The 19,804-nt window shown below is 42.4% G+C and overlaps 1 protein-coding gene across 1 annotated transcript in view; it reads left to right on the forward strand.

The window, feature by feature from the left end:
• Window positions 1-7,458, forward strand: part of EGFL6 (EGF like domain multiple 6) — a 27,567-nt gene extending 20,109 nt beyond the window's left edge. The window contains 3 exon segments of the mRNA XM_007472194.1: window positions 654-709; window positions 2,097-2,342; window positions 7,348-7,458. Coding sequence (XP_007472256.1) covers window positions 654-709; window positions 2,097-2,342; window positions 7,348-7,458 — 413 coding nt within the window.
• The last annotated feature ends 12,346 nt before the right edge of the window (window positions 7,459-19,804 follow it).

The raw sequence follows: 19,804 nt of genomic DNA on the forward strand, positions 1-19,804 counted from the left end.
GGCCATTATTCCTGTCACTGGTGTGGTCAGGGTTGTTTGTCAAGTTTGGAAACTTTTCGACCTTCTCAAGTCTCCCCTGATGAACGTATATTCTCCTCCTTAATCCCTCTCCCACCCACCTACCCACCCCCGCAAAGGATTCTCCAGCAAACCTCTTCCATATTCACTCTTCTGCTGCTGAGAGACAGATGTGGGAATTCGTATAAGGGTTAAGAGTATTTGGGGAAAGGTAGAAGGAAATGGTTTCTTTTCCCCAGTTTACCAGCTGTGGCGCTCTGTGGTTTCGTTTTGGGTTTGGGAGGCAGGGGATATAAATCTGGAAAGGAAATATGATCTCTCCCTAGACCTGGAGTTTTAGTAGAGTTACCCCTCAGAGCATTGAAACCATAATGAGTATCACATCAGCAGTCTGCACTTTTGGACTGGAATTCCCCTTCCATTGCTTGAGGATTTCTTTCTTTCCACTTAACCTTGGATTTTTCTCTGCCTAAGCTCTGAGCTGCCTGCTTTCCACTGCCTACTTAAATACTGTCGATGAGCTCTAACTTCCTTTTGGGCAGAGCATTTGGCTAGCTGATCGCATTTGGAGCATAAATCCAATCGTGGTCATTTAAGGCTGACTCTATAATTAGAGATAACTGTTATACCTTTAGGAAATCCACATCCTTACCAAATTGTTTATTTGGGGATGTATAGGCTCAGCTCTCAGGTAAAAGATCCTTCTTGTAGATCCTTCCTCTAGACTAATTCCTCCCCGAGGTCTTTCCTTGCAAGCCCTTACATGCAATCAGGAAACCTGGATATCTCCTAACAAAAATTCCTTTTAGAACTTGGGATTAGGGTAGAGGGTACAAGTCCCATACTTACAAACACCTCATTCAGAAATGACCCTGGAGTTCTCAGCTTTTGCATCACTCATACTGTCCTCCCTCCCTTACTGAATCTCCATCAGATCTCTCGGTGGGCTGGTTCTTCCCTCCAGAGTTAAATATAAACAAAAGAAACATAGGATGAATCAGCATTTTTAGAAGGATAAAATCTCAAGGACAGATCAAAGTGGGCTTGAGCTGGGAGTGAAAGGGAAACCTACCACAATGGGTCACAAAAGAGAGTATAGCTCGAAGAGCTGCCAGATAAAATATAGGGTGCCTAAATTCCAGATAAGCAACGCATACTTTTTAGTCTATCTCAGACATGTTGTTTATGTGAAATGCAAACTCCACTGGGCAGCCTGTATTTTTATTTTCTGAATCTGGCAAACTTACTAACTGGGGAAGAAGATCAGACAGTCTCTGGGTGCAGTGAAAACTAAAGCATCGTCAACCTGGGTCCTGGGAGTGTCTGTGGACTAGCAGAAGACGCCAGCCACCCACCGTGTCTTTCTCCCGGCTTCTAGAGGAATTCCTTCTTCCTATCAACTTCTTCAAACCCCACTCTGTGAGAGTTTTTGCCCAAGTCCATCAAAGCCACAACCAGAAGACTGGAGATGAGCAAACATCCAACACACTGGTTAAAAAAATACTTGGGAAAAGGATCTTAGAAACAGAAGGTGACCTGTGTTCCTGCCATCTTCAATCAGAACTTGGAGTGATATGTTACACATGGTGGCTGAGCTCTATGATACCATTGGTACAAAGTCATGTATGTTGTGGATTAAATACCGCACTGTGGACCCACCTAACGAGCTGGCCATCATACATACCAACTCAGTGGGGAAATGCATTCCGAGGTTCAAACAACCAATGTGGAAAGTTTTGGAACACAAGTTCTCCATTAGCAGAAAATCACCTACAGTGCTAAAAGACCATTTAATTAGGTTCCTGCCCCATATCTGCTATTACCAAGCTTTGTGAATGTGAACAAATTCTTCAGTTTCTCCGACTCTTGGTTACCTTGTCTGGAGAGCAAAGAGCTTCAGCCCTGTGATCCCTAAAATCCATTTTAGCATGAAAATTTTGTTCATAAATATTCGAAATGAAAAGGACTTCAGCTTTCCCTATAGGAGACTAGCGTTCAGTTTTTACAGCTATTTTATACACTGTAGCCAAACCCTTTACATTGGCCTCATTGACTGTGGGTTTTTCTTCTCTTTCAAGCTGTTGGTCCTGGCAGGTCAGAAGAAGGACATCGGCCGTTTGAAACTTGTCCTCCTGGCCCTGCAGCCCCACAGCAACTTTTGTTTGCGCTTTCATTACCGGCTGGCTGGAAACAAAGTAGGGAAACTTCGAGTGTTTGTGAAAAACAGTAATAATGCCCTGGCATGGGAGAAGACCAGGAGCACGGATGAATGGTGTAAGATGGGGGAAATTCAGCTGTATCAAGGGACTGATACTCCCAGAAGCGTAAGTGTAAAACATATTAAACGAGATATTTACATTCTTTTTCAGTGATTTAACAAACAAAACAAAACACTTACTGAACTACCTAGGCACGGAGGCTACAAAGATGAATTAGACTCTTTCCTCCACTTAAAGAGCTTATATTCTGGAGCAAAATAGATGAGGTAATTAATAGCACAACTAATGGTAATACTTGTCAAGTGCATGCATATCAGCATTTTATGGGAATGAGCTGTTTGTGTGTGTCAGGCTCCTCTCACCAACTTCCTTCCGAACCAGCCTCTAAACTCCTTAATATGTGAAACCTCATTCATTTTATGCCCAGCACTTATCACAATGAATGGAGACTGGAAGGTCACTTTTTAAAAAAATTTATTTTGTTCAAGCATAGTTGATTTACAATGTTGTGTTAATTTCTGCTGTAGAGCAAATTGATTCAATTATACATATATATTTTTTCATATTCTTTTCCATTATGGTAAATCACAGGATATTGAATATAGTTCCCTGTGCTATACAGTAGGACCTTGTTATTTAGCCATCCTCTCTATAATAGTTTGCATCTGCTAATCCCAAACTCCCATTTCTTCCCTCCCTACCGCCCTCCCCCTTGGCAACCACAAGTCTGTTCTCTATGTCTGTGAGTCTGTTTTGTAGATAAGTTCATTTGTATCATATTTTAGATTCCACATATAAGTGATGTCTTATGGTATTTGTCTTTCTCTGTCTGGCTTACTTTACTTAGTGTGGTTGTCTCTAGGTCCATCCAAGTTGCTGCAGATGGCATTATTTCATTTTTTATGGCTGAGTAGTATTCCATTGTATATATCTACCACATCTAGAAGGTCATCTTTTAAATGTTTTTTGGACCGCACTGAGAGAGTGGCCATTGTCTGGGGTACCTAAGACCACCCTCAGGTTCCATGATTCCCTAGAAGGACTCAAAGTACTCAGAAAACCTGTCATATTCATGATTATAGTTTGTTACAGTGAAAGGAGATAGATTAAAATCAGCAGAGGGAAAAGGCATGTAGGGCAGAGGAGAGATTGGGCACAAGCGTGCAATTTTCTTCTCCTGGTGAGTCATAGGGACAGCTCTTAATTCTCTTAGTAATGATGTGTGACAACATGCACAAAGTACTGCCCACAAGGGAAGCTCACACAAGCCTTGGTGTTCAGGGGTTTTGTTCTGGGTAAGTCTGCTCGCATGACTGCCCACATGGCTGACCCTAGTTACTCAGTCTTTAGCTTCTCCGGAGGACAGGCTGATACTGTGTGGCCCAAGGTCCCCACCATAAATCACATTGTTAACATAAATTATCTGGTGTGGCCACAGACACTCTTAAGAGGTAAGATATTCCAGGGACTTAGAGGTTATTTTCCAGGAACCAGTCAAGGTCCAAATGTGTCTTTGGAATGTGCAGGATTTGGACAACCCAGACCTGCTGAGTTCATCCTTTACTGCCCAGAGGATTTAATAAAGGAAAAGGGGGCAGAGTTTTAAGAGGAAGTTGACCAATGGGATGTACTGCTCAGAAAGAACAAATACGATAAAAATGACAGTCTATCAAGTTTGACCATCAGGAGGTGGCTACCGACCTTTGCAGGAGTTGTGTCTTTGCAGGGGAAAGGGAAAGCCACACTGTAGAGCCACCAGGAGGGAAGGGAGCAGAGCCCTGGGGGCAGCCTGTATAGGCCGTTATGAAAAGTTTGCTCGAGGTGGGAAGGGAAAAGATAGGGTGAAATCTAGAAGGAGATACACAAAGAACAGAGTACCAACCAGTGGTGACAAGAAGAATGATCAGGATTCCATTTCTACACTGCTTGTGAAAGAGAACGTGTTAGTTAACGTAAGTAAAATCCTGTAATAGGCGTCAAACCAAAAAGTCAGGTCTTTAGTATCAGATGTTAGATTTAACATCTCTTCATTCACTCATCACACTTGAATCAAAGCTGAACATCTTATATAAAATACATCCCGGGGGCTTCCCTGGTGGCTCAGTGGTTAAGAATATGCCTGCCAATGCAGGGGATACGGGTTTGAGCCCTGGTCTGGGAAGCTCCCACATGCCGTGGAGCAGCTAAGCCCGTGCGCCACAACTACTGAAGCCCACACGCCTAGAGCCCATGCTCCGCAACAAGAGAAGCCACCACAATGAGAAGCCCGTGCACCACAACAAAGAGTAGCCCCACTCGCCGCAACTAGAGAAAGCCCGTGCGCAGCAACGAAGACCCAACAAAGCCAAAAATGATAAATAAATAAAATAAATTTAAAAAAAAGAATAGATACCTAAAAAAGGGTTTTTTAATAAATAAAATACATCCTGGGCTTCCCTGATGCAGTGCAGTGGTTGGGAGTCTGCCTGCTTCCCTGATGCAGTGCAATGGTTGGGAGTCCGCCTGCCAATGCAGGAGACATGGGTTTGAGTCCTGGTCCAGGAAGATCCCACATGCTGCAGAGCAACTAAGCCCGTGTGCCACAACTACTGAGCCTGCGCTCTAGAGCCGGCGAGGCACAACTACTGAAGCCCGTGCACCTAGAGCCCGTGCTCTGCAACAAGAGAAGCCACCACAGTGAGAAGCTACGCACCAGAGTGAAGAGTAGCCCTAATTAAATAAAATACATCCTGAGACATGACTATGGATAAAGGTATATGTTGGGCCAAGTTAATGAACTTCCTAATCATTCTCTCCCAATTCCAGGGCTGGTTTAGCACCGACGAACGCCTTAATTCTAGTTTATTCTCACTGCAAAAAATTTGAGTCAATATACAACCAATCCACATATACATTGTTGTGTTTGTAGCGTAGTTTGGGGATCGTAACATTGAGTCGTGCTGTAGAGGGTTGAGATCCCTTTTGGAGAATTGAAGTATGCTTCTGCACGGCATTTGTAATTACCTCCATGTTTACTGAATTTATATACTAAGAAATATTTTACATAACTCAATGGCTTGCTGGGGGTGTATGCTATCAAAACAGTGATTTTATTTAAATGCACATTTTTGAAAACATGCCCCCAAAGAGCCTGGCCTGTTAGAAGGGTACGCAGGCCCAGCAGGGGCCTGAGGCAGGCACCTGTGCCCTGAACTTTTTCAGTACTAGGGCAGACCTTGATGGGGCGCATTGGAGGGTGGGGAAGCCAAGCAGTCCAGACTAAAGCATGCATTTCAGTTTATCAGTGTCATATTGGCTGTGGATATTTGTAGCAGATGTGAGTCTTACTCCATAAATTCAGGCATACAAGGTAAGTAACGTTGTTTTCTCTAAATCAAATTCCATCTGAACCCAAAGCCCCATCCCACTAGGCTGTGTGGCAGGGTGGTGGGGCTGCGTGGGATTCAGTCTCCGTTATTTGCTCACACAGGGTTGAGTGAGGGCCGCCCTCCCCAGGGGGGCCTGAGCATCTGAAAGGCTAAAAGTGGCACAGACATTAAGAGAGGGGCAGCACATCTTCACTTCGTCGTGGGGGCCCTGGAGACCCACATTTTCTGCACCCACGTGGTTCTTCAAGTCACTCATGTCTTCAATTTCCATGCCAGACTGGACCCAGAAAACTTTACTGGAGTCTTGCTCCTGGGAATCCGTCCTCCGTAGGAAGTTCAGGCAACCGTTTCCCACCCAGGGCTCTGCCACAAAGACACAGTGGTGTGGTTCCTAGTCCTGGAGAATCTCACTTTTCCCCTCATTCCTTCTCCTTCTACTCCTCACAGGCACCTCACTCCACCTTCTACTGGCTTAGCCTTCTCAAGGAGGTTAAGCCTGTGGGGAGCAAATATCAGGAAGGGGATGTCTTGTAGAAAAGTCTGCTTTTGATTTTTATATCCCAAATCTCCCTGACGAAAGAGAACATCAGAAGCCTGGGGCTTCCCTGGTGGTGCAGTGATTGAGAGTCTGCCTGCCGATGCAGGGGACACGTGTTCGTGCCCCTGTCCGGGAGGATCCCACATGCCGCGGAGCGGCTGGGCCCGTGAGCCATGGCCGCTGGGCCTGTGCGTCCGGAGCCTGTGCTCCGCAATGGGAGAGGCCACAACGGTGAGCGGCCTGCGTACCGCAAAAAAAAAAAAAAGAAGCCTGCCTGAATTTTTTTTGTTGTTCCAGACTTGGCAAAAATGCGGTGGAAAAACAAACACAAACTAGGGTGTCAATTCGTTATCCTGATATTTATTTTTAGTTATCTGGGAGTATCAGTCAGGGATTTTAGTGATGGGAAAGTCACCATATCCCAAGATCTAGACATGCCTCCCCTCATTATCCCACCCATTGCAGCTGCTGTGAGGAGTCTGCTTTTCGGCTCACTACTTTTAAAAATTATCCCAAAGGAACATCTTTCTGAAAGCAGTTCCTTCCTGAGAAGAGACTAGGGAAGGAAGAGATTTCTATACCCAGTTGTGCTATCACTTGCTGCTCAGTGATAGCTTGTCTCCAGCCATTCTCAAGAAAATGAATCCAGGGAGCATAAGAACAACAGAGAGTAGCCCAGGCAGTGGGCATTCAGTCTGTCTTTGCCCCCATTTGTCCTTCTGAGGCTTCCACTTTTCTCTTTGGAGAGCCAGGGAAAGCCAGACACACTGGTCATCACGCAAGCCTAAAATGGCTTCATCTCTGCTGCCCTGAACACTGCTCTGTGATTATTTTATGTTCACAGGGAGTATTAAATTCCTTCTAGCCTGGTTTTCGAAAAGAAAATCATATGATTCTTTTAGTTTTGCTTTTTTTTTTCTTTAAATGGGAATTCCAGAATTTCCTCTTAAACCTTACTCTTCTCAGCTTTCCAGGACTTTCCAGATTCTTTTAGGTGTTGCAGGGACCCTGTTTTCTCTGAATGCAATTCATTCAGTGTAGATACCTGGCATCTGGAAAATATATTATTATATGCTCAATGTCAAAGCCTGTTTTTATGCAATAGGGACATGAATTTAGTCCAGTTTAATAGCTATTAAATAGTGGGATTTTATCATTGCTTTAAATATTTTGAAGTAATTTTTTATTCCCTCTCCATTATTAGATCATTTTTGAAGCAGAACGTGGCAAGGGCAAAACCGGAGAAATTGCGGTGGATGGTGTCTTGCTGGTTTCAGGCTTATGTCCAGATGGCCTTTTATCTGTGGATGGTTGAGTGTTACTGTTGTCTTTTGTATCTTTATATTTGGCTTTTTATGTCAGTTCTCTGTTTTTTGACATTATATCATAGATCCTCCACCCATTTTAGAAATACAAACTGAAAAATTGTGATGTATCAACAGAATCATTATTGTAAGATGCCTTTCTTGTACAAGATATGCCAATATTTGCTTTAAATATAGTACCACTGTGTCTTCTCATTCATTTCTCAGTCTTTAAAATGTGGATGTGTCAGTTCAGCCCTCCTCCCCCCACCCCAGTACATTTGATGTGTCTACATTATTTGATGAAGCACTTTATATAACATTTCGAGAATTACAAAAAAAAAAAAAGCACAGAGAAATGTTTAACTGTTTGACTTTTATGGCACTTCTTGGAAACTATAACATCACAGACTTTTACCTAAGTGGCTTAGCCTGAACTTTTACAACCAAATTTGTATATTTAAATTCTTTGTAATAATAATATCTAAATAATCACCTTGTGTCATAGTTTTTCTTTTTTACATCTTCATTGGAGTATAATTGCTTTACAATGGTGTGTTAGTTTCTGCTTTATAACAAAATGAATCAGTTATACATATACATATGTTCCCATATCTCTTCCCTCTTGCGTCTCCCTCCCTCCCACCCTCCCTATCCCACTCCTCTAGGTGGTCACAAAGAACCGAGTTGATCTCCCTGTGTTATGTGTTGTTAGTATATATATGTCCATGTCTCTCTCTCGCCCTAACACACCTCACCCTTCCCCCTCCCCATATCCTCAAGTCTGTTCTTCTAGTAGGTCTGTGTCTTTATTCCTGTCTTACCCCTAGGTTCTTGACGACATTTTTTTTCTTAAATTCCATATATATGTGTTAGCACACGGTATTTGTCTTTCTCTTTCTGGCTTACTTCACTCTGTATGACAGACTCCAGGTCCATCGACCTCATTACAAATAGCTCAATTTCGTTTCTTTTTATGGCTGAGTAATATTGCATTGTATATATGTACCACATCTTCTATATCCATTCATCCGATGATGGACACTTACGTTATTTCCATCTCCGGTCTACTGTAAATAGAGCTGCAATGAACATTTTGGTACATGACTCTTTTTGAATTATGGTTTTCTCAGGGTATATGCCCAGCAGTGGGATTGCTGGGTCATATGGTAGTTCTATTTTTAGTTTTTTAAGGAACCTCCATACTGTTCTCCATAGTGGCTGTACCAATTCACATTCCCACCAGCAGTGCAAGAGTGTTCCCTTTTCTCCACACCCTCTCCAGCATTTATTGTTTCTAGATTTTTTGATGATGGCCATTCTGACTGGTGTGAGATGATATCTCATTGTAGTTTTGATTTGCATTTCTCTAATGATTAATGATGTTGAGCATTCTTTCATGTGTTTGTTGGCAGTCTGTATATCTTCTTTGGAGAAATGTCTATTTAGGTCTTCTGCCCATTTTTGGATTGGGTTGTTTGTTTTTTTGTTATTGAGCTGCATGAGCTGCCTGTAAATTTTGGAGATTAATCCTTTGTCAGTTGATTCATTTGCAAATATTTTCTCCCATTCTGAGGGCTGTCTTTTGGTCTTGTTTATGGTTTCCTTTGCTGTGCAAAAGCTTTGAAGTTTCATTAGGTCCCATTTGTTTATTTTTGTTTTTATCTCCATTACTCTAGGAGATGGGTCAAGAAGGATCTTGCTGTGATTTATGTCATAGAGTGTTCTGCCTATGTTTTCCTCTAAGAGTTTGATAGTTTCTGGCCTTACATTTAGGTCTTTAATCCATTTTGAGCTTATTTTTGTGTATGGTGTTAGGGAGTGATCTAATCTCATACTTTTACATGTACCTGTCCAATTTTCCCAGCACCACTTATTGAAGAGGCTGTCCTTTCTCCACTGTATATTCCTGCCACCTTTATCAAAGATAAGGTGACCATATGTGCATGGGTTTATCTCTGGGCTTTCTATCCTATTCCATTGATCTATCTTTCTGTTTTTGTGCCAGTACCATACTGTCTTGATTACTGTAGCTTTGTAGTATAGTCTGAAGTCAGGCAGCCTGACTTCTCCAGCTCTGTTTTTCGTTCTCAAGATTCCTTTGGCTATTCGGGGTCTTTTGTGTTTCCATACAAATTATGAAATTTTTTGTTCTAGTTCTGTGAGAAATGCCAGTAGTAGTTTGATAGGGATTGCACTGAATCTGTAGATTGCTTTGGGTAGTAGAGTCATTTTCACAATGTTGATTCTTCCAATCCAAGAACATGGTATATCTCTCCATCTATTTGTATCATCTTTAATTTTTTTCATCAGTGTCTTATAATTTTCTGCATACAGGTCTTTTGTCTCCTTAGGTAGGTTTATTCCTAGATATTTTATTCTTTTTGTTGCAATGGTAAATGGGAGTGTTTTCTTGATTTCACTTTCAGATATTTCATTTTTACTGTATAAGAATGCAAGAGATTTCTGTGCATTAATTTTGTATCCTGCTACTTTACCAAATTCATTGATTAGCTCTAGTAGTTTTCTGGTAACATCTTTAGTATTCTCTATGTATAGTATCATGTCATCTGCAAACAGTGACAGCTTTACTTCTTCTTTTCCGATTTGAATTCTTTTTATTTCCTTTTCTTCTCTGATTGCTGTGGGTAAAACTTCCAAAACTATGTTGAATAAGAGTGGTGCGAGTGGGCAACCTTGTCTTCTTCCTGATCTTAGTGGAAATGCTTTCAGTTTTTCACCATTGAGGACGATGTTGGCTGTGGGTTTGTCATATATGGCCTTTATTATGTTGAGGAAATTTCCCTCTATGCCTACTTTCTGCAGGGTTTTTATCATAAATGTGTGTTGAATTTTGTCAAAAGCTTTCTCTGCATCTATTGAGATGATCATCTGTTTTTCTCCTTCAATTTGTTAATATGGTGAATCACATTGATTGATTTGTGTATATTGAAGAACGCTTGCATTCCTGGAATAAACCCCACTTGATCATGGTGTATGATCCTTTTAATGTGCTGTTGGATTCTGTTTGCTAGTATTTTGTTGAGGATTTTTGCATCTATATTCATCAGTGATATTGGCCTGTAGTTTTCTTTCTTTGTGACATCCTTGTCTGGTTTTGGTATCAGGGTGATGGTGGCCTCGTAGAATGAGTTTGGGAGTGTTCCTCCCTCTGCTATATTTTGGAAGAGTTTGAGAAGAATAGGTGTTAGCTCTTCTCTAAATGTTTGATAGGATTCGCCTGTGAAGCCATCTGGTCAAGGGCTTTTGTTTGTTGGAAGATATTTAATCACAGTTTCAATTTCAGTGTTTGTGATTGGTCTGTTCATATTTTCTATTTCTTTCTGATTCATTCTTGGCAGGTTGTGCATTTCTAAGAATTTGTCCATTTCTCCCAGGTTGTCCATTTTATTGGCATAGAGCTGCTTGTAGTCATCTCCCATGATCTTTTGTATCTCTGCAGTGTCAGTTGTTACTTTTCCTTTTTCATTTCTGATTCTACTGAGTTGAGTCTTCTCCCTTTTTGTCTTGATGAGTCTGGCTAATGGTTTATTTATTTTCTTTATCTTGTCAAAGAACCAGCTTTTAGTTTTATTGATCTTTGCTATCGTTTCCTTCATTTCTTTTTCATTTATTTCTGATCTGATCTTTATGATTTCTTTCCTTCTGCTAGCTTCGGGGTTTTTTTGTTCTTGTTTCTCTAATTGCTTTAGGTGCAAGGTTAGGTTGTTTATTCGAGATGTTTCCTGCTTCTTAAGGTGGGCTTGTATTGCTATAAACTTCCCTCTTAGAACTGCTTTTGCTGCATCCCATAGGTTTTGGGTCGTTGTATCTCCATTGTCATTTGTTTCTAGGTATTTTTTAATTTCCTCTTTGATTTCTTCAGTGATCACTTCGTTATTAAGTAGTGTATTGTTTAGCCTCCATGTGTTTGTATTTTTTACAGATCTTTTCCTATAATTGATATCTAGTCTCATGGCGTTGTGGTCGGGGAAGATACCTGATATAATTTCAGTTTTCTTAAATTTACCAAGGCTTGATTTGTGACCCAACATATGATCTATCCTGGAGAATGTTCCATGAGCACTTGAGAAAAATGTGTATTCTTTTGTTTTTGGATGGAATGTCCTATAAATATCAATTAAGTCCATCCTGTTTAATGTATCATTTAAAGCTTGTGTTTCCTTATTTATTTTCATTTTGGATGATCTCTCCATTGGTGAAAGTGGGGTGTTGAAGTCCCCTACTATGAATGTGTTACTGTCCATTTCCCCTTTTACGGCTGTTAGTATTTGCCTTATGTATTGAGGTGCTCCTATGTTGGGTGCATAAATATTTACAATTGTTATATCTTCTTCTTGGAGCAATCCCTTGATCATTATGTAGTGTCCTTCTTTATCTCTTCTAACAGTCTTGATTTTAAAGTCTATTTTGTCTGATATGAGAATTGCTACTCCAGCTTTCTTTTGGTTTCCATTTTCATGGAATATCTTTTTCCATCCTCTTACTTTCAGTCTGTATGTATCTCTAGATCTGAAGTGGGTCTCTTGTAGACAGCATATATATGGGTCTTGTTTTTGTATTCATTCAGCCAATCTGTGTCTTTTGGTGGGAGCATTTAGTCCATTTACATTTAAGGTAATTATCGATATGTATGTTCCTATTCCCATTTTCTAAATTGTTTTGGGTTCGTTATTATAGGACTTTTCCTTCTCTTGTGTTTTTGTCTAGAGAAGTTCCTTTAGCATTTGTTGTAAAGCTGGTTTGGTGGTGCTGAACTCTCTCAGCTTTTGCTTGTCTGTAAAGGTTTTAATTTCTCCATCAAATCTGAATGAGATCCTTGCTGGGTAGAGTAATCTTGGTTGCAGGTTTTTCTCCTTCATCACTTTCAGTATGTCCTGCCACTCCCTTCTGGCTTGTAGAGTTTCTGCTGAGAGATCAGCTGTTAACCTTATGGGGATTCCCTTGTGTGTTATTTGTTGTTTTTCCCTTGCTGCTTTTAATATGCTTTCTTTGTATTTAGTTTTTGACAGTTTGATTAATATGTGTCTTGGCGTATTTCTCCTTGAATTTATCCTGTATGGGACTCTCTGTGCTTCCTGGACTTGATTAACGATTTCCTTTCCCATATTAGGGAAGTTTTCAACTATAATCTCTTCAAATATTTTCTCAGTCCCTTTCTTCTTTTTCTCTTCTTCTGGAACCCCTATAGTTTGAATGTTGCTGCATTTAATGTTGTCCCAGAGGTCTCTGTGACTGTCCTCAGTTCTTTTCATTCTTTTTTCTTTATTCTGCTCTGCAGTAGTTATTTCCACTATTTTATCTTCCAGGTCACTTATCCGTTCTTCTGCCTCATTTATTCTGCTATTGATCCCATCTAGAGTATTTTTCATTTCATTTATTGTGTTGTTCATCATTGTCTGTTTCATCTTTATTTCTTCTAGGTCCTTGTTAACTGCTTCTTGCATTTTGTCCATTCTATTTCCAAGATTTTGGATCATCTTTACTATCATTATTCTGAACTCTTTTTCAGGTAGACTGCCTATTTCCTCTTCATTTGTTAGGTCTGGTGGGTTTTTATCCTGCTCCTTCATCTGCTGTGTGTTTTTCTGTCTTCTCATTTTGCTTATCTTACTGTGATTGGGTTCACCTTTTTGCAGGCTGCAAGTTCGTAGCTCCCGTTGTTTTTGATGTCTGTCTCCAGTGGCTAAGGTTGGTTCAGTGGGTTGTGTAGGCTTCCTGGTGGAGGGGACTAGTGCCTGTGTTGTGGTGTATGAGGCTAGATCTTGTCTCTCTAGTGGGCAGGTCCACGTCTGGTGGTGTGTTTTGGGGTGTCTGTGGACTTATTATGATTTTAGGCAGCCTCTCTGCTAGTGGGTGGGGTTGTGTTCCTGTTTTGCTATATGGTTGGCATAGGTTGTCCAGCACTGTAGCTTGCTGGTCGTTGAGTGAAGCTGGGTGCTGGTGTTGAGATGGAGATCTCTGGGAGATTTTCACCATTTGATATTATGTGGAGCTGGGAGGTCTCTTGTGGACCAGTGTCCTGAAGTTGGCTCTCCCACCTCAGAGCGACAGCACTGACTCCTGGCTGCAGCACCAAGAGCCTTTCATCCACATGGCTCAGACTAAAAGGGAGAAAAAGTAGAAAGAAAGAAAGAAAGAAAGAATGGAGGGAAGGAAGAAAGAAAGAAAGAAGATAAAATAAAATAAAGTTATTAAAATAAAAAATAATTATTATGAAAAAAATTTTTTTAAGAAAAAAAAAACAGACAGATAAAACCCTAGGACAAATGGTGGAAGCAAAGCTATACAGACAAAATCTCACACAGAAGCATACACATACACATTCACAAAAAGCGGAAAAGGGGGAAAAATCATAAATCTTGCTCTCAAAGTCCACCTCCTCAATTTGTGCTGATTCGTTGTCTATTCATGTATTCCATAGATGCAGGGTACATCAAGTTGATTGTGGAGCTTTAATCCACTGCTCCTGAGGCTGCTGGGAGAGATTTCCCTTTCTCTTCTTTGTTCTCACAGCTCACAGGGACTCAGCTCTGGATTTGGCCCCGCCTCTGCGTGTAGGTTGCCGGAGGGCGTCTGTTCTTCGCTCAGACAGGACGGGGTTAACGGAGCCGCTGATTCAGGGGCTCTGGCTCACTCAGGCTGGGGGGAGGGCGGGGCACGGATGCGGGGCAAGCCTGCATGGCAGAGGCCGCCATGACGTTGCATCAGCCTGAGGCGCGCCGTGCGTTCTCCCGGGTGAGTTGTCCCTGGATCACGGGACCCTGGCAATGGCGGGCTGCGCAGGCTCCCAGGAGGGGAGGTGTGGAGAGTGACCTGTGCTCACACACAGGCTTCTTGGTGGCGGCAGCAGCAGCCTTAGCGTCTCATGCCTGTCTCTGAGGTCCGCGCTTTTAGCCGCGGCTCTCACCCATCTCTGGAGCCCCTTAAGCAGCGCTCTTAATCCCCTCTCCTCGCGCACCAGGAAACAAAGAGGGAAGAGAAAGACTCTTGCCTCTTTGGCAGGTCCAGACTTTTCCCGGACTCCCTCCCGGCTAGCCATGGCACACTAGCCCCCTTCAGGCTGTGTTCACGCCGCCAACCCCAGTCCTTTCCTGGCGCTCCGACCAAAGCCTGAGCCTCAGCTTGCAGCCCCGCGCGCCCCGGCGGGTGAGCAGAGAAGCCTCTCGGGCTGGTGAGTGCCGGTCGGCCCCAACCCTCTGTGCGGGAATCTCTCCGCTTTGCCCTCCGCACCCCTGTTGCTGTGCTCTCCTCTGCGGCTCCGAAGCTCCCCCCTCCACCACCCGCAGTCTCTGCCCACAAAGGGGCTTCTAGTGTGTGGAAACCTTTCCTCCTTCACAGCTCCCTCCCACTGGTGCAGGTCCCGTCCTTATTCTTTTGTCTCTGTTTTTTCTTTTTGCTTTTGCTGTACCCAGGTACGTGGGGAGTTTCTTGCCTTTGGGGATGTCTGAGGTCTTCTTCCAGCGTTCAGTAGGTGTTCTGTAGGAGTTGTTCCACGTGTAGATATACTTCTGGTGTATCTGTGGGGAGGACGGTGATCTCCGTGTGTTACTCTTCTGCAATCTTCCCCTCGTCCCTAGTTTAAGTTTTTCTAAGTAAGAAAATGTGTTGTTGATTCTGTGTTTAATTATGTGTGTGGTTATTTGCTTTGCTAGAAAATGTGTTTTTCATTCTTTTCTCTATGGAAATACATATATATATATATATATATATATATTTTTTTTTTTTACTTACATTCTTAAAAATTCTTAAAATTACTTGCCATTATGGGAACACATGATTGCTTTATTAGGTCTCATAACTGCAATGACAATTAGCTTAAGTTGTTGAATTCAAGGCCTCAGAGAAATACCTAAAACAAAATTATGCTAGTAGCCAGGTTCTAGAAAAGACTAATGCCTCCTTTTCTGTTTCTCTTTTCTTCTGAATTCAAGAACTGCTTTGTGTGGTAATGAATCCTGAGTGTATTCCCTGAGGATGAAAGTATATTCTGTTTTAAGATTCTAGGTCAGAAAGAGGTTCAAGAGAGCTCCCAAACAGAAGATTCCCCAGATATTTGCCTGTTAGCCCGAAAGCAATGAAGGCATTGAGCTGTAAAAGGAAGGAAAGCAAGAAGGTGTCCACTTACTAATCTTTAAAATTTGTAGCCTTACTCTTAGAGTTTTTTTATACTGAAACTCTTAGTAATCCTTCTTCAACAATGTTCTCTTTAATACAACCAACAAATACAACCTCTTTAGATGGTGGGAAAAAATACATTGTTTTCCTTTTGTGTGAAGTTCTTGGGCCATAGAGTCTATACAGAACTGTAGCTGTGTATGTTAGGATAACTGCTAGCTATAGAAACCCCCAAAACAGTGTTTCTAGGTAGACCAGATGGAGAACTACCTGGCTCAGTCAAATCAGCCCACAGAGTTGCAAGAGGTAATAAAATAGTTGTGTTAAGATGTGAAAGTTTGGGGTGGTTTGTTATACAGCAAAAGCTAACTGAGACAGGTGGTTTCTAACACTGTGCTAGAACTTGAAGAAGGACCCCCCAACCCCAGGCCCCATCTCTTCAGTGACCAAGGAGATCTGAGAGCATAGTTTGGCTTAGATTAAAGGAAAATAGAGGGGAGACCTTGAAGTGAAGGACAGTGCCCCAGTAATCCAGGTTACAGGAGGAGATATTGAACCAGAAATGAAATAGGGAGGCCTGCAATTATGTTACGTATGGGGGAGAAAATCAATACACAAAGATGAGTTAAACTGAATAATAATATTTCATGTTTCTGTAATATCTGTAGCAGAGACTTCTAGTTGCCTACCCCATATCCATTCTCACCTTTTTCCTTACTAGTATAACCATATACATGGGGGGAATGCAATGTGCTCAGCTAAAAGGCTGTATTTCCCAACATCTCTTTCAAATCGGGGAGCCCACTGAAGTCATTGGTGGGGCTTCCAGGAAGGATCATTAAAGAAGTCTCTTGGTTAGCAGCCCCTTTTGCCATTTCCCTTCCACCTTCCTGCCTGCAATGTGGCTGTGAAGGCAGGAGCTCTGGGAGCTGCCTTGTGACCATGAGGGCAAGGGCCACAACCTATGGAGGAGTACATAGCTTGAGGAAGCCTGGGTCCCTGATGACATGGTGGCATGTCTACCCCATCCCATACTGGTCACTGCTTGACATTAAGTAAGACAAAAATAAACCTCTCTTGGCCTATCTAGTATTTCAAACGAAACATAATCCAAAGTCAGGTGACCACTCTTCCCTGACCACTGGTGGGCTCCCCTGCCATTTCTACCAGAAGACCACGGTGTTTGGGATTAACTTCTTGGACCTTAAATACCAACATATTATTTTGAATTCCAGTCAATGGCCAATGGCATCATGGACCTCCAGCCTGAAGTAGCATGGAATCATCCTTGGGTTCCTTTGGGCAAACTAAGGTCAGATGATTCAGCCATGACTCCCATAAATGTTGACCCTGGCCATCACGCAGCATGCAGCTGCCCCTTGTCATCCATCCTCTCCCACTCTCTCACCCCCTCACTGTTATGGGCTCCCTCCTCTGGACACTAACTCCCACCGTTTCTGCCGTCTCCCCATCACACATACGCCATTGTCTGGTAAACAGACTCCATCTCTCAACCTTAGCTGAACTGAGCTCTCCCAGGGCCACCGCTCCCCCTGCGTCCAGATCACATGAAGCTGCTCATCCTCCCCCACTGCATGCTTTTCAGGGGCTGGAGTTGAGGGCAGCATCCTCATTGCTCCAACTCTTGTCCACAGTCGCTTCTTTCTCTACTTGCACGTAAAGATCACTGCTCCTTGAAGGAGCAGTTAAATAACTCTTTGGCCCTCCGTCCTTCTAGCCGTAGCCATCAACCATCATGGTGACATCTAGAGCCAAATGACCCATTCAGAACCTGCCCTCACGGTTCTTTGACCTCCTCTATTCCAGTAACCATCTTCTCCTCCTCAGTCTCTGCCCTGTGGCCCCCCTTGAACTTGATCATCACCTCTGAACTCTTGAACTCCAACATCAAACTTTCCTGATTGATCTGGCTTTCTCTTCTTAATCTCCCCCTGCTTATCCTTTGACCTTTTTAAAATGAAACCCCCATTCCCTTGGCATTTCCATTTTCTCCCCATCTCTTGGTTTCTTCCTTGTTTGACTCTCCTCTCTAATAAAACACAACCCAGACCCCAAGGCCCACCATACCTTCAAAGACACCCTTGCCACTGCCTCTCCAAGGCCCGTGCTCTGGTGTCTTTCTGCCACAGCCGCCAGGCAGAGCCCCAATCTGGATCAAGCCAACTGCTTTCTTTTCTCCATCTTGTCTCCAGGCTGTGAAGCACTGTGAGAGAAAAGGACAGACTGTGCAGACTGGGTCTGCAACAAAACCAAGATCTTCAACCTGCCACAGGCCCTGAGTGCTGTCCAAATTTCTTACCACTGAATGGTGCTGCCTGTCTGCTGTATAGACTAGATTACCTTCACCAGCATCTACCACGACCTCCAGCCTCACGAGTGTATATATTAACATTGAAATAACAATGGTGTGAACCCCATTTTTGCCTCCTCAGGAGGCTGAATGTCAGCGGCTGCTCAAAGCACTGAGTTAAAGATTTTGAGACCACATCTGGGCCTCTGTCCTAAGCAAGGAAGGGTACTGAATGACCCCTTCTTCTCGGGCACTTGATGCCTCCCTAAAATTGCACTTATTCCTAATGTGGCCTGATGTAGCCTATATTTTGGGTACTTTTCTTTTTTTCTTAGGCACAGAATACTTGTCGGATGACTCTGGAATACTTTTACCTGAAGATGTTTACAGATGTCAAGAACTGTTCCCCTACTTGCAAGCTAACAAGCTGGCTTGTCACAGTTTCATAGATGTCAGTAGAAAACACGAGACTCCTGGGTCAGAGGTGGACTTTATTACCCACGGGACAACAGGTAGCATGGGCCTCAGGGTCACACCACTGCCCCTCGTCCCCCACCCCGAGTCTCAGAACGGGTGGGGCAATGCAGAGGCGGGTCCAGGTGGATGCCGGGTACACAGTGAGTTTGTGTCACAGTGAGGAACTCTGAGTTGAGGAAAGCCCCAATCTTATAAGGGGACCAATAGCCAACCTGCCCAAACATTGCCCCAGAAGGAGATGATATTTTCATCTTTGTCAGGAAACAAATCTGCTCTTGAGAAATAAGATACTATCTCTATTTTCCCAGGCTCTACCAACATCCTTGATAAGATAGTACAGAACAAAAGCTGCCAATGCCTTTATGCAGACGATAGGTGGAAACACAAGAGGCCCATGGAGAATGGCCTCCCAACATCCGACTCTTATTACCTTTCAGGGATCAGTGAGATGAGGTGATGGCAGTGAGAAAGACTGGGTAGCAAGGTTGGCTGCTTATAAATTTATAGCTTTGCAGATAACATTCTCACATTTGATACTACTGCTTTCTTTTTCAGGACAGCTATTTAAATCTTGTTCCAATCAGACCATAAGATATCAGGTAAATTAGTTTCCGCAAAATAAACATAGAGTAAAATCATTCTACATTGTGACAGAGAACTATCAAAATTTTATTTTTTATTTGTTTAATTTAATGTTTATTGTACATTGGTGTATAGTTGATTTACAATGTTGTGTTAGTTTCAGGTGTACAGCAAAGTGGTTCAGTTATACATACACATATATCCATTCTTTTTCAGATTCTTTTCCCATATAGGTTATGACGGAATATTGAGTAGAGTTCCCTGTGCTATACGGTAGGTCCTTGTTGATGATCTATTTTATATATAGTAGCGTGCATATGTTAATCCCAAACTCCTAATTTATCCCTCCCCCTCCCCCTGCCTTTCTCTTTTGGTAACCATAAGTTTGTTTTCAAAGTCTGTCAGTCTGTTTCTGTTTTGTGAATAAGTTCATTTATATCATCTTTTTAGATTCCACATGTAAGTGATACCATATGATATTTATCTTTCTCTGTCTGACTTACTTCACTTAGTATGATAATCTCTAGGTCCATCCATGTTGCTGCAAATGGCATCCAAAAGCTTTAGAATATGTTATAATTTGATAACTTTCCTCCAATAGTGGTTGTTTTTGAATCAAGTATTCTTGCCTTTTAGAACATTTAAGAAATCTGACAGGGGCCAATTGGATAATGACCATTTACCATCATTTCAAGTAAATGCAGTTCTTTTGGTAGGTGGAGTGCTATCACACTGACAATCCAAATCACTAACAGTTTCTCCCCAAGCAAGAATGAGGGGCAGGGGTAGTGGCTAGACATATGTTTCCCTTTTAAAAACTGGCTTTTATAGAGAAATGCCCCTAACCA

Source organism: Lipotes vexillifer, unplaced genomic scaffold (assembly GCF_000442215.2).
Source record: "Lipotes vexillifer unplaced genomic scaffold, Lipotes_vexillifer_v1.1 scaffold222, whole genome shotgun sequence".
NCBI lineage: Eukaryota > Metazoa > Chordata > Mammalia > Artiodactyla > Lipotidae > Lipotes > Lipotes vexillifer.